At 39.9% G+C, this 15,613-nt stretch overlaps 1 protein-coding gene across 4 annotated transcripts in view; it reads right to left on the bottom strand.

Annotated features, from left to right (window-relative positions):
* Window positions 1-15,116, bottom strand: part of LOC148426869 (deoxyribonuclease gamma-like) — a 20,921-nt gene extending 5,805 nt beyond the window's left edge. The window contains exons 1-6 of one of the 4 annotated variants that reach the window (XM_088408717.1): window positions 14,986-15,116; window positions 8,413-8,577; window positions 8,227-8,324; window positions 5,503-5,586; window positions 3,144-3,241; window positions 2,961-3,073 (exon numbers count right to left, since the gene is read on the bottom strand). In XM_088408717.1, coding sequence (XP_088264843.1) covers window positions 2,961-3,073; window positions 3,144-3,241; window positions 5,503-5,586; window positions 8,227-8,324; window positions 8,413-8,571 — 552 coding nt within the window. In that variant the 5' untranslated portion in view covers window positions 8,572-8,577; window positions 14,986-15,116. Of the gene's footprint in view, window positions 1-2,960; window positions 3,074-3,143; window positions 3,242-5,502; window positions 5,587-8,226; window positions 8,325-8,412; window positions 8,578-14,985 lie in introns of those variants that run through there. The other 3 variants (XM_088408718.1, XM_088408719.1, XM_088408720.1) reach the window with 3 other exon arrangements.
* Window positions 15,117-15,613: the final 497 nt, after the last annotated feature.

Here is a 15,613-nt window from a genome sequence, read left to right as displayed (position 1 = left end):
CAGTAAGTCTGCAGTGCAACCATGCTATGACACCAGGAAATGCCACTGGGCAAGACCCTCCTCACAGTCTGACCCAGTGGATCCATTCGAACAAAAATGCTGCAGTAGAGGTGGTACAGCTAATAAACCACATCGGTTGATCGGCACTAGTTCACACAGAAGCTTTCAATTTGTCTTTCACCATCTAGCCCCCTCTCAAAACAGGGAGAAGAGGGCGGGAAGGAAAAGAAGAAAGCTGCAGCCAGATAGACCCATAAACTAAATGCTTAAGTGTAGAAATATGTTTCTAGTCAGGATTTAAAGATTTCTACTGAAGTGGCTGTGCGAACGTCCATAAGAAGGGCATTCCACAGCACAACATATTCAATGGAAAAAGCGCAGGATACAGCAGTCTTCTTTTTAGCTCACGGGGTCCCTAACAAACCATCGTTTTGTGCCCGAAGAACTGACAGAACATAGATGATACTAAGTCGACTGAGCTAAGCCATGTATAATTTTATAGATATTTAACAACACCTTAAAATTGCATATCGCATATCAGGTATACTGAAAGCCAATACATGTTGGCTAGTAGCGGGATAATATGATCAAACTTTCTTGTCCTTCTCAAGAGTGCTGCTGCTGCATTTTGTACTGCCTGCAGGTTTTTGATGTCCAGAAGTCCAGAAAACAATACGTTACAGTAGTCTGGGTGGGACATAATAAATGCATGATTTAATGTTTCAGCATCGCTAGGAGATAGAATAGGGTGAATCTTGCCAATGTCACAAAGGCGAAAGAACCCAGTTCTTGTAGTGTTTTAACATGCATTTGAAAAGAGAGAGTTGAGTTATAGTACAATAATCCAGAATCAAAGCGGTATTCTTAAGTGCTGATGATGAGCAGGGCCAATTACCAACATCTTTCTTTTACTAGGGTTGAGAAGCAGAAAAATGGGAGGATTCCAGAGTTTAATCTCAGAAAGGCAGACCTTCAGGTCACTTTTACTTAAGAGGATTAGTTATTTCTACAGGCATGTATAGTTTGGTATCATCAGCATAGCAAAGAAAACGACAGAGTCGGTGCTAAAAGCACGGAATAAACCTTTGCGCAAGTGAAAGACGAGAATGCATACCATCAAAAACGTCATGTATATGACACTGGGGACATATATGGACTTCGGTAAATGGACTTTCACTTATATAGCGCTTTTCTACCTTGGCTACTCAAAGTGCTTTACAATAACTAGTCATTTACCTACTGATGACGCAGCATTAGGAGCAATTGGGGGTTGTTCAGTGTCTTGCTCAAGGACACTGCGACATGGTCTTGCTGGTCGGGGGATCGAATCCACAGCCTCTCAGCTGGGAGATGACCATATATACAGCACATATAGCAAAGAAGTCGCGACATTCCTAGTAGAGTGGGCACGGACTCCCAAAGGTGAGGGGTGTTCCAAAGATCACGTTAACGATCAAGTGAAACAAATGTTTGGAAAGAGGGGAGCACCTGGGAGCGCCCCTGTATGAAACGAAAAGCTGAGATGACTGACAAAACAATGCCGTAGCAGCCACATAAAAACGCAGTGCCCGCACAGGGCACAACAGGTCTGCAGAGGTCTCAGCGTCCCCAGGCGGCAGCACAAAATGAGGTTTGATGACACAGGAAAAAAGATCAGAGCTTCGGAACAAAAGCGGAATTAGGCCACAGAGTGACACCATCAAGGTGCCACTTGATGCAGGAAGGGCTGACAGACAGCCCGGTTTGCAGAGACAACGGAGAGCAAAAATGCAGCCTTCAGAGAAACCCACTTAAGGGGCATCTCATACAGGGGTTCAAAAGGAGGTCGGCACAAGGAGTCAAGCACCACGTGTAGGGCCGGAGACACGGGGCCCCTTTCATGAACGAAAAACAAGCAGGTGGCGCGCTAACGAGTCACCATCAACTGCCGCGCGACGGGACTGATGCAAGTATTAGTTTTAAAACCGAAAATTACAGTATAGCTTCAGTGATTCCCTTTTTTAAAAAAATCCTCTACATCAGTGGTTATCAATGCGGTGCCTGGGCACCAGGTAGATCCCGTATATCACACAGGCCGTTATCAAACTCTTTAAATAACTCTGTACAATTGTACAAAAGAAGTAGCTCCCAGTTTAAAAAAAGGATGGTGATCCGTGCTCTACATGGTGTTAAAAGACAACAACCCATAACTCCAATTTGCTCGACAAATAAACCATTGCAAAAGATATTTTGAATGGTTCTTTCTTAAATGAAAAGGTTACAAAAAATGTCTTGCCTTCCCTTTTCAATTTTTCGTATTTGCCTTTTTTCTGAAACGAACCAAGTAAATTATTTTTTGCCAAGCTGTGTAAATTATTTTTGCCAAGCTATAAATCGCACTGGAGTATAAGTCGCATTTTTGGGGGAAATTTATTTGATAAAATCCAACACCAATAACATACATATTATCTTGAAAGGCAATCTAAAACAAAAATAAAACAGAGAACAACAGGCTGAATAAGTGTACGGTATACTAACGTTACATGACTGACATGCCTGGTAATGTCAGTAACGACGTAACATATTAAGAATTATTCAGATAATTCAAGCATAAAGAATATGCTAATAAGTTTACCAAACTGTCATTTTCACTCCTAATCACTAAATCCAATGAAATCTTCATCCTCTGTGCCACTTTTAAACAACTCCCCCAACTCGAGAGGTAGACTATGCACCGCTTCCTCGTCCATGTCGCCTACGTCAGACTTATCGGTGCCATTTTAGTTCAGCCCTTCCCAGTTGTTTTTGTTTCAATGTTGAAATGATCAACACGGCCCTAGAGCGCCCTCCTGCGGTTGATTGTGAAAATAACATGTGAAATGATATAATGTGTTAATAATTTCACACATAAATCGCACGCCCGGCCAAACTATGAAAAAAACTGATTTATAATCCAAAAAATACGGTATACGTGGAGTCACCTTGTCGTTCCATTTGTTTAGTACTTGCTTGAAGACGTCATACAGTGAGTCAATTTCTTGGGCGGCTCTGCTTGGATTCGCGTGCAGGCCGACCAGAATAAAATTCTTAATAGCTGACGACAAAAGTAGTTGTCATAAAACAACACAAACATCATTTAAATTGTTATTGAGCTGTTTGCATACCAGTTGAGTTGCTGTGGAAGTAAACAGCAAATGGTGGTCGCTCAAACTGATTCTGGTCTTGGTAATGATGTTCACCAATCACATGTACGGTCTCTGTCCTGATATGACAAAAACATCAGGATCAAACTAAGGAGTTAACATGCTTAAACCGACATCACAGTTTTTTTTTTTTAATTACTAAGATATACACATACATACATACATACACGCGTGCACACACACACACACACACACACACACATATACATATATATACATATATATATATATATATATATATACATATATATATATATATACATATATATATATATATATATATATATATATATATATACATATATATATATATATATATATATATATATATATACATATACATATATATATACATATACATACATATACAAAATACACACACACACACACACACAAGCGCGCACACGAACACACACACACACACACACACACACACATACACATTTATTTTATTGTTGACATATTCATATTATTCCAAATGAATATGAAATCAACAATTTGAGGGCAATTTTTGAAAAAGTTATCGGAAAAAAATAGGCACCAGCTAGCCAGTGACCCTAGTGAGGATAGGCGGCTAGAGTAAACAGATTGATGGATATTTTACGGCATCCCTTACCGGTGGTTACATACATTCACATTATACAAGTGTCAATAGTCACCGTACTATAGAAATCCTTTGAAGCGGGGTGGGCAAACATTTGAGTCGAGGGCCACAACAGGTTCTAAAATTTGACAAAACCAGAAACAGATAGACGGAGTGTTTTGATAATAGACCTAAAAATAGAAAACAAAATGTGGTTTATTTCAATAGAAAATTAACAAAAGCAGTACAAGTACTATTCAAATCCCATATCTTTCACTATTTATAGAAATTACTCTTACAGCAACTTTTCTTTAGTGCTGAAAGTTATTATTTTAAAGCATTAAATTATCCCTAAATTTGGCAGGCCAGATTAAAAACCTTAAACAGGCGCATCTGGCCCCCGGGCCTTAGTTTGCAGAGACCTGCTTTAAGCATATCTTTTTTGCCAAGAAGGAAAAATATGATGTTCCCCTGACACTTCCCACTTAACTGTGTCTTAAATGCTTCGCGTTTTTTACAAAAATATATGTCGACTGTCATACTGTATATTGATAATGCCGTAGATCAGGGGTGTCCAAAGTCAAATGGACGAATGAAAAAATTAACTACAAGCCAAGGGCAGGACCGATTGAAAGTTCATTTAAAAAAAGAAAAAGAGTGCATATTGTCTAGGGGGCTTAAGTGAACATACTGAAAACCTCACAAATATACAGTATCACTAAATAATTGGATGGGATGAGTAAAGCAATATTGTCTCATGGCTCTGGCAGGCATATTTAATGTTCAAAAGGCACATAGGACAAACTTCCCTGATAACATGCAATCCTCATAACGTGCACACGAAATGAATGAGGCGATATTATTCAAGGCACCATCAGTACATTTTCTGAGGGCAATTGCAAAATTAGACAAACATTTTCTTCAAAGAAAGAAATATAAGCAATTGTCGATCAATCAGTCACATAAAATATTTTCAAGACATAATCGAAAAAGAAATTGGTGGTAATTTATTCATATTGAGGGTGAATCGTATTTTAACTTCAGGGAATATATTTTCCATGGGAGCACTCAAAAACTGTCCATATACCCTACCTGACCGAATCACCTTTGGCCTTCGACTACCATACACAATTAGGTGCTTTGGTTCCACCGGTAGACTTGGGCTAGGGGTCTTGACACCACCATACAGATTATGGCCTGTAGTTGCACCAAGCACAGGATGTAAAGCTAAAAACTCCACTGTCACACTCTGACGGAAGTCCACTCCACGGATGAAAATGGACAACTAGGCAATGTCAGAAGTGTTGTGCTTTCATCAACAGTCTGGGAATATGCAATGACATTTTTTCCGCGGCAGACAGTCCGTCAGTGCTGACAAAGTTCCCACCTCTGATAAAAACTGATTCTCAAATCATTTAGTCCTGCATCTGAATTTATTCCCACTGAGTAGATCGAACGAATTATCCTAAATGATAACAACCTTTTTCAGTGAAAAAAAAAACAAGTCAAATAAAAGTCCATAGTAGTGGCAATAATAACCCCCGGATTTCATCAATGTAACCCTTGGTTTCATCTGTGAGAGTTCATTTGTAAGTCTATATAAATTTTGTTGACTAAATGAGAGGGTGCTAAAATCTGAGAGATAATTCATTTTAGTACCCATTAATCAGAAAACAACACTATTTGGCTAAACATGTACAATTGTGTGTAAGCATATCATCCGACATTGTATCTCACCTGTATATGAAGACATACTTCTGCAGATCAGTAGACTTCCTCAGACTAGGGCTGGACACAGAGTCATAGTGGTAACCTTCATATCTCCAAACAAACACACACACACACACACACACACACACACACACGCACAAACAAATACACAAGTACTCAGCATATAACACATGGTTGTCTAATGCAAGGGTGTCACACATACGGCCGGATCTGGCCCGCGAGATAATTTTGTAATGTATAAAAAAAGTAAGCAGATTTTTGTTCGGATAATTGAAAAACTTGAAATGTTTTATGATCATTAGTAACTGTAAAGTTTTGTGATGAATAGTGTTGTGCTTGTACTATTTTGGATAGTATTCTAGAAGAATAGAAAAGTGTTTCTCGAAGAATATAATCTGGGGTTGTAGTTTTATAGTTATATAAATATATACAATTATTTTATTGTTCCGGCCCACTTGGGAATAGATTTTCCTGTGTATCCATGTAGCCCCTACTCTAAAATGGGTTTGACACCCCTGGTCTAATGCATGTTGGTCTAATGCATGCTGTTATGTTTTAATTTCATGTTTGTTCATTTTTATTAACGGTACCAATTCATTTTCATTACAACACAATTTGATTTTGTATTTGAGTTTAAAATGATAACACCTGGGAATTAAAATTATAGAGACAAACTACAATAGTTTAAAATTAAGATCATTTAGGACAGTGAAAAGAAGAAACATTACGGATATTATTTCAATATTAATAGACTTTTAAGCTTATTGATGGTTCCGCAATGCTACCTGGACGATATTCTGTGTAGAGGAGCAGTTAATAACAAGCATCTGCGCAACTTGGACATGACTCACAGAGACTGAAAGAGTATGGACTCAGAACCTGAAAGGTCAAATGTGAGTGAGAAAAGTACGTTTTTTCAGTCATCTATGAAATATTTGGGTCACTTGATTGATGCAAAGGGACTGCACACGGCACCATCGAAAATCACAGCCATTTCGGATGCACGGCCACCACAAAATTTCAGCCAGTCGTCTTTCTTAGGACTAATGAACTATCATGGACGTTTCATACCAAACTTGGCATCACTACTGAAACCGCTGCATAACCTGCAGTGCAAAGAAGAAGCATGCAAGTGAACGGCGGCCTGTCAGGAGACTTTTGAGAAGGCGAAGGATGCGCTAACAGCTTCGGAGGTTCTGACTCATTTTAATCTGTCACTTCTGATCCAGCTATCCTTTGATGCCTCTCCCTATCGTGTGGGAGCTGTAATATCTCATGTAATGCCAGGCAGTGAGGATAAACCAATTGCTTTTGCTCCGAGGACACAGAACGAGGCAGAAGCTATCCATGCTCACTTGGAATGGGAAGCGCAAAGCATTGTGTTCGGGATCAGGAAGTTTCACCAATACTTGTATGGATGGAAGTTCACACATTTCTCTGACCACCGACCTCTCACGAAATATCCTAGGACCATACAATGGAAATCCATCTCTCGCTTCCTCACGACTTCAGAAATGGGCTTTGCTGTTGTCAGGACATTCATATGACATCAGGTATCGTACTCTCATTACAAAGCAGATGGGTTGTCTAGATTTGCACTTTCTATCATGAAGCCAAAGTCGAACACTGTAGACATTTTCTACTTCACTGAGGTGGAAAAAGCACCAGTTTCAGCTGCACAAGTAAAGAAGGGAACGAGAAATGACCCCTTGTTGTCTGCAGTCATGGACTTAATCATTAAGGGACACCCTGCAGATGATGATTCGAACCTGAAGCCCTTCCTTCGGAGGTAGGAGGAGTTATTTGTTCAGGCTGGTTGTTTGCTATGGAGAAGGAGAGTCATTATTCCCTACGTCCCTATGTCACTACGAACAAAAGTGTTACAGCAACTTCGTGCAGGGCACAGTGTAATAGTGAGAATGGACAAACAGATTGAGAAAATAGCTAGAAGCTGTTCATCCTGTCACAAGGTTCGGAACAATCCACCGCATTCACCAGTCAGGGACGCTGCAAAACCAACAAAAGGAACAAGTTTTGCACAAAGAAAATGGAAAATTGACTGATTAATCTTCTTTTGAATCAGCACCAGATGCAAACTTTCCAGTGGAGACCACAGAAACTAATGTTGCCGATCCCCTGCCAGAGAATCGCACCCTTCTGTTTGTCTGAGTTATTCGTTGAACTAGTACTGAGGTTCAAGTACTATTCAAGTACAAGTTCACTGTGTCACAGAATAAGTACAGTCATAGGTACAGTCAAGGTTTGAGGAAGTCTACCCTCATTCCTAAATTAGCATAAAAAATAAGTGAATATGGTTAATTGAATGTATGTAGGACATCTACTGCAAGAGAGGAGGAAATGTGATATATTTTGGGCTATAATGCTATCCATAGTTTGTCACGCAATGCATGATGGGTAACCCCAACTCCGGGTTGCGTTGCCGCTTTTGGTTATAGGTAGATGCTATGCTAATAAAGATTTTACACTCCGTCATAGTCCAGAGTATTATTGTTATATTAAGTAGGAAGGAAAAATGAAAGGTATACAGGAGCAGCAATTATCATGACTTCATCTTTCCTGACCATGCCTTGATTAGAACGATTGTTATTAGAAATATAACTTATTTACTGCCACAAAGACTTTGTGGCCCACATAAGCAAGTTCATACCATTAATCAATAGAAAGGAACTACGAAGTGGTACGCCAAGTGAGTTTGACCTAAATCATTACCTTCCACTATACCTGTTGAGTGATGCAAGCAGAGTTTTGACGTAGGAACCATCATCAGTCATCAAGAGAAGAAATGTGATGTCACAGCGAGATGCGATCTATAAAAATGCACACTTTTGAGCGCATTCCATTAAAGTGCAAGTGTGCGAGTGTGTGTTTGCATGTGTGTGCACATGTGTAATGTACCCGTGTGAGTGTGTGCAGCACTCTGTTGTTTGATGCATTCTGAGAGTCTAGCTTCCGCACATTGCATGCACAGATCCTGAACGGTGAGATGTCCTTGCCCAAAGCCACCATACACAAGGATTTCAACAACAGACAATGGTAAAGTGCACCCCGCCTCATGATCAACTGTGAAACAAAATGCACATGAACAATGGTGTCACTTGAAGTCAGGTTATACAGTATATAATGTTAGTAAGGTCATGTGTGGAAAAGAACAGTGAGGGGAAATAACAGAGTACAAATACTTCATTACTGTACTTAAGTAAAATTTGCCTGTACATTGTACTTTTTGAAGTATTTTTTTTCTGACAACTTTTTACTTTTAACACAAATATTGTGCTTTCTACTTGCTACATCAAAAAAAAAGCTTGTTAGGCTTTTTTTTTTTTAATTGACTGTGCTGGAACTGCATGTACTTTGTTTCATTTAAGTACAGTGGGCCCCCGTGTTACGAGATGAATCCGTTTCCGTGGTTGGGCTCGTAAGGCAAATTCACCTTATGGTGGGCAATTCAAACCTATGTTAAATAGCTAATGCGTTTAGAACCCCATATAAAAACATCAAAATTGTACATACATATTAGAAATTGGTACCAAAATAGTATAGTAAGTGCTACGTTTATATAATACACATGTATACAATAAGAAAACATCATAAATGAAAATATAGAAAGGATTTATGTACCTTTTAGTGGCACTTGTTATGCCCATATTCTCTAGTAAGGGTAGCCTAGGCTAGGCTAGCTCCGTATTTCTTGATTATCTCTAGCATTGTTTCCATATGAACCATCTTCTTACTTCTGTCTTTAACATCACTAGCAATCTTGAGACCGATGGCTAACCCTTTCGAGTTTGAATTAAGCAGTAAAATGCACTATAATTACGGTTTTGTAACCACTCGCGATAGAACAAAGCTTTACCATTCCGCCATTTTGAAAAGAATGAGGCCGACCAATAGCAGACCAGCATCCCCGTGAGGAGACGCCAACCAATTGCAGACCAACATTGTAGTGACGCATTGCATGGATGCATTGACAGCAACAGAAAATAAGTGCAATTACCTAAAAATGCCTGCAGATGGAGTCAAATAAACACAAATACAGCTAAGCCCCTAGGGCAGGGGTCGGCAACCCGCGGCTCTCGAGCCACATGCGGCTCTTTAGCGAGGTCCTATTGGCTCCCTGGAGCTTTTTCAAAAATGATTGAAAATGGAAAAAGACGGGGGAGAAAAATATTTTTTTCGTTTTAATATGGTTTCTGTAGGGGGACAAACATGACAAAAACATTCTTAACATTTTCCAATGCTGTAAAAATGTGTAAAATAAATATTACATTTCAACATTTCTGTCAACAAAGAATTACATCATAGCCTGAGACACGCGTTTCTGTTAGCAGGGCAGGATGCTAGGCAAGTGGCCGTTGTAAACAAACCGGCGGCCATGAGACATGGATCCCAAAGGGAAAAAGAGAAAAATAGGTGAGGAGAACAGATGATTCAACATTTCTCGGACCGAATCATTTGCATTCGTTGCCAATGCGGAAGGAATGCCTGAATGTTTGCTCTGTAGCGACAAGTTGTCAAATAACAAAAATAGCAATGTGGAACGACATTTTCAGGGAAGGCGTTCTACATTTACAGCCGAGTACCCAGTTGGCAATGAGAGAAAAAGTGTGATTGCATTACTTCTGCAGAAATTAGAGTTTACAGTTGGTGACTACATGGAGTCATTCATCAACATGTTAGAACACCAATTTAAGGACTTCATAAACAAAACCGGGATAATACAAAAAAAAAGACACACCTCTCTCCGCCAAGACAGTGAAGGAAAGAACGATTAAAATGGCAGACAACACTGATCAACAAATCAAGGACATTAATTCAGCGCCAGCATACGCAATTGCCAGTGATGTGATCGATATTGAACAGACTGCGTGTTTATGCAGGTGTGTGGCTGATGTTTTATTTTTATAGATGCAGGCTACGTTTTATTGCACTCTATTGCCCAGATAAGGGCTACCTTATGCATGTTCCATTTTGTTTTTTTTCGAATCCTCATGAATAAAATCTTCTAAAATCCGCTTTATTTAATTTAATCAGAGCAATGAAACATAATTCATTAATATTGTAATTTAGTTAAACTTGAGGCGGCATCGCACAACAGAGTACCGGTAGTCATGTGGTGTGTCAGGATGCACTGCAGGAGAAATAAACATTTAATCATGAAGCCTCATTATGTATTCGTAGTTAATCATTTTGATAGTAGGCTAATATAGCTATTATAGATACATACAGCATGTGTTGCCTTCATTACAAGGCTTTTATTTTTTTGCGGCTCCAGACATATTTGTTTTTTGTTTTTTTTGGTCCAATATGGCTCTTTCAACATTTTGGGTTGCCGACCCCTGCCCTAGGGCCATGACGGTTGTTGTTGTCATAAAACCATGAAAATACCATAAAGAGGGGATGAAAAAACTCAGTATTCCACATCGCAACATGAAAAAGACGTAAGCCAGGGACGCTGTAACATGGCGGTCCATTGTAATTCAGCTATAGAACAGTTCGACGCCTTGTTCGTGGAAAAGCCAGAAAACTATAACGCTTGTGTGTCAGAACGGTGATAGAGTGCGTATGTTCAAGTTTGGTTCCTCTACACAGTTATAACAGATGCTAAAGTAAGTTAAGTGTTAATTAGTATATGTGTGTGTATGTAGAGAGCTGTGTATGTAATGTTGCTAATCGAGCGAGTGTAGTAAATGTTTAAGTATGTTTATAGTGTGTAATGTATGATTCATTAATTCGTGAATACTGTAAATAGTTGAAAAGTAATCATATGATATTTTCCCTGTTACTTCTGGGCCTGTATACAATACGTCAATGCACACTCCACAGAAGCCTTCTACTTGTTCAAGCGAATGCCTGAGCGCCTCCCAGCTAAGCGGACATGAAGTCTGCCTGGAAGTCTGCCTGGCAATACACTTTAGCTGAATTCTAATTGGCTAAAAACTCTACACTAAAACAGCAGCACTTGTAGGAGTGTAACCATATGGATATAATATGACACAAATATAACAGAATATGGAGAATATTTTTTACGTAAAATATATATATTTAGTAAAAATAAATTTTAAATGAAATTAACTTTTATTATAGTTATTATAATTATTACAGTTTATTATAGTTATGATAGTGTCAGGTTATAATAGGCCAACAGAGAAGGCCTTGCTGGCCTTGACAGCCCACCACTGTTCATAATGTGTGTGTGTGTGTGTGTGTGTGTGTGTGTGTGTGTGTGCGCGCGCGCTGAGCGCACACAGGCTGTTACAGGAGAGACACAGGAGAGACGAAAGCAAGCTTCGGGATCTTCTTGCCTTTTGTAATAAATTGGAATTTAAAATGTAAACTGCGTTTTAATCATTTTCGGGAACCGTCTTGTTACCCACTCTAGTCGGACATCCGAGGAAGTGCTAAAAGTATTAGGCACGTGACTAGACACGGAAAAAAAGAGGCCATACCAGTACATTTCGTGAATAAGGTTTCATCATTTAAGATGAAAGTAAATATGTGTAATGCAGTAGTAGTCCGAGTTCCAAGGAGTGCCAGTGACAAGTGTATTTATAGATAACTCGCCTGTCAGGCACGTCTCTCTGCAATATTTTTTTTTCTACCCCCCATAAATCCGCGATGCACTGAGGGCGCGATAGGCGAGGCGCAAAGGATCACTGTATAGGATACCTTTGTGATCTGTTTTTAGAAAGCACAATATCTTGTTCCATTGTTTTGCAGTTGAGATCTATCTGCAGTTAAAAATAAATGACCCAGTCTCTGTCCAGGTTTTGCTAGACTGCCTTAATGACATCCAGTCTTGAATGGAAGGAAACTTTCTCTCCTTAAAATAATCTTATTTTGACAACAAAACCTCCTGGATTGCTATGACAGTGTCATAGGGACTCTTATTTTTAGACAGTGATTTTAAATTTGACAAACAAAAAACCTTGATCGTCAAAGCAAGCTTTTTTCAGTTGAGGCTGTTATCAAAAGGAAGAGCGTATCTCCCCACAAATGGTTTTGAAAAACGTATCCATGCCTTTGTTACAGCCTGCCTAGACTATTGTAATTCTTTGTTGGTCTCAAGCAGTCAGCACTCAAGTCAGCACAAACCACAGCTGCCAGTTTGCTGACTAGGAAAAAAAAGCCAATCATATCATTCCTGTCCTTGCATCCTTGCACTGGCTGCCCATTAATTTTAGGATCCAGTTTGAAGTTCTATTAATTGTTTTTAAGTGCTTAAAGGGTTTGGTGCCATCCTACCTGTCAGAGGTTGTTCAGCCTCGCATTACTACCAGGGCACTTTGGGCCTCTAACTCAGTGGTCCCCAACCCCCAGTGCGCGGACCGGTACCGGTCTGTGGATCAACTGGTACCAGGCCGTGTGGGCTGCACCCGAAATAATGTTTTGGAGATGATTTAGTGTAATGGTACGCGCACACTGAACGCAAAGTAGGCAAAAAAGCGGAGTTTTGTATTGTAGTCAATGGAGTTCGCGTGACTGGGCGCGAATGCACGTCAGGCGATGCAATGGTCACGAATGGAGCGACGCAAATGGCCGCGCGCGGTCACGAGAATTGAAATTTCGCCTTTCGCGTGAAGTTATTTTATTTTATTTTTTACCCTTTCCGTGTTTCGCGTAGCCACAGCCAATCAACTTCGGGAACATTCAATGAATCATGGCGGCTACTTTGCGGTCACCGGGAGCGATCCAACACGGCCAGCTGAGCTTTCAATACAAAACAGAACCAAGCAAGAGCACTCGCCTGGCTTGTCGAAAGGTGGAAGCGTGAACTTGGGACAACTGGTATGTGCAGCGTTTGCTTCGCTTAACAGCTGTTGAACCATAGTTACTGTGCTAAGCTAAGGATAGCGCAGCATTGTCAGCACAATATTTAGCAGCCAGCCTCCCGGTCCACAATACAGTGGTACCTCGGTACTCGACCGCCTCTATACTCGACCAAATCGGTGCTCGACCAAAAAATTCAAGTAGGTAATGCATCGGACCTCGAACAGATTTTCGGTTCTCGACTAGCCGAGCCGAGCCGAGCCGAGCCGACCCGAACGCGCTCCTCGGCCCTTCTCGGCCAGCGGGTAAGCGCCAGTTCAACTCAGACCGCCAGCGGAGTAAGACGTTTGTTCGAGTATTTCTTCCCGGATTTAAACTTTTTCGTGTTGCTCTAGCCCTTAATAAAGGGTCCAAAGAAAGACAGTGATAAGGGGAAGGCAAAGAGGAAAACAATGAGGACCACTATTGAACCGAAGAAGGAAATTATAGCAAAATATGAACGTGGTGTACGAGTGTCCGACCTCGCGTCGCAGTTAGCTAGCGTCATCATGGAAGGAGTAACTCCCTCCCGTCCTCTCCACATCCATTCCTGTATGCCATCAACCACTCTCCAAAACGTAAGTAAATTATACAAAATGGTTTATAATGCTTTATTTATCTTTATCTTTATCTTTATCTTTATCATGTACTGCTTGTGCACATTTACTTGTGCACACATACTTTCCATTATTTCTTATGGGAAAATTGGTTTCGGTGTTCGAACAAATCGGTGCTCGACCACCACCTCAGAATGGATTATGGTCGAGTACCGAGGTACCACTGTATAAATATAAGGCGTTGACCGGTCCGTGGTGATCAAAAGGTTGGGGACCACTGCTCTAAACTAGTTGCTCCTGAAAGTTCCGCGGTCCAGGCTCGCTATACGTGGGGATTTTATTGCTGCTTGTTATTGCAATATTTGTGCTTCATAATTTATATTTTAGTGACTGTACAGCACTTTGGTCAATGCTTTGAGGGTGTTTTTAAATGTGCTTTATAAATACATTTTTGACTTGACTTCTTTCTACCTGTAGCCAGTTTGATCTGCCGACAATCTTTTCTAATTAACTTTCATGAGAAGACAGCAGTGCAGTTCATAGCGCTTTATAAGTTAAATGAAGCTCCCGTGCAAGCGATAGAGGGGCGCGGTAGGGGGATATTTCTTTATAAAGAGATCGTTCACAATGAAGAGCCGTTCAAAAGACTTAGTTCGTTCGCAAACGTCACATCACAAGTTTTGACAGTTCATGACGCCTGCCAGGCTCGCTGTCATTCAAAAAAGTGCTCACCACAACAAAATGTATTTGAAATGTATTTGTTCGAGGTTCGTCGCAACAAATCTTAATTTGTTGGTTTAATTTTAATGTACCTCCAATGGTTCATTGACAACACAGGTAATTCAACGATGGTTTGTGCTCGCCGGCCTTTTTACATTTGAGCAGAGAAACATCGCGTACTTTTGGAGACATTTGTGATTTAATGTACATATTTTGTATATCATTTGGTAAAATAGAAGGTAGAAAAAAAAACAAAAGTATAAACGACTAACGTAAAACCTAACACAAATAATTGCTCTTTTGTTCAGTTTGTTTTTACCATCAGAACATCAAGTGAATAAACGCCAAAAGTAAGTACACGACGCTTATTTTCGATTGTTCTTACCTGAGCCTAAAATTCAACGTCGTGTCAGTGGTAAATCGGGCACGGGAAGTGAACAAACTTCACTGGGTGGGGCTCTTTTTTTCCTCTTTCTTCCTGTCCCTTCCTCTCTCTGCCTCGTACCTGCTCAAACCTAACCCTCATGACTCAGCGATATGACACGCCCCCAGCTAGGCTCCATTCATGTCTTGGCGCATTTTACATTTATTGAAATTTTATAAAATCACTGATTTAATTTAATTTACTGATTTATTATTCTTCATGTACATTTAATAACTTCCAAGAGAATGCAATGAACAACGAATTTATTGCGTTTGCTTTAGTATGGAATCAGATTTGTCAATAGTTTATTTGTTTGGATGAATCCCCATTAGTAGATATGGAAGCAGCAACTAGTCATCCAACAAAGATAAACGAGACAAAAAAAAAAGATGCTAATGTTGTATTGCTTTTGATTTGGAACTGGTATTTAACTAACAGATGTTTCCTATCAGATCCATCCATTTTCTATAAATATGTTGGGACTAAACATGCAGGCATGTTCAGTCTGTTAAAGAGAGGATGCAGCATTGTTTTCTGCATTGCACAAATTCTAAAACCAGGATTAATAATGTCTTTTTTTTTTTTTTTT

This window comes from Hippichthys cyanospilos, chromosome 2, assembly GCF_059441005.1.
Source record: "Hippichthys cyanospilos isolate Australia breed blue-spotted pipefish chromosome 2, RoL_Hcya_1.0, whole genome shotgun sequence".
In the NCBI taxonomy this organism is placed as follows: Eukaryota; Metazoa; Chordata; class Actinopteri; order Syngnathiformes; family Syngnathidae; genus Hippichthys; species Hippichthys cyanospilos.
The sequence above is the reverse complement of the archived record's forward strand: the minus strand, read 5'-3'. Positions and strand labels throughout refer to the sequence as shown.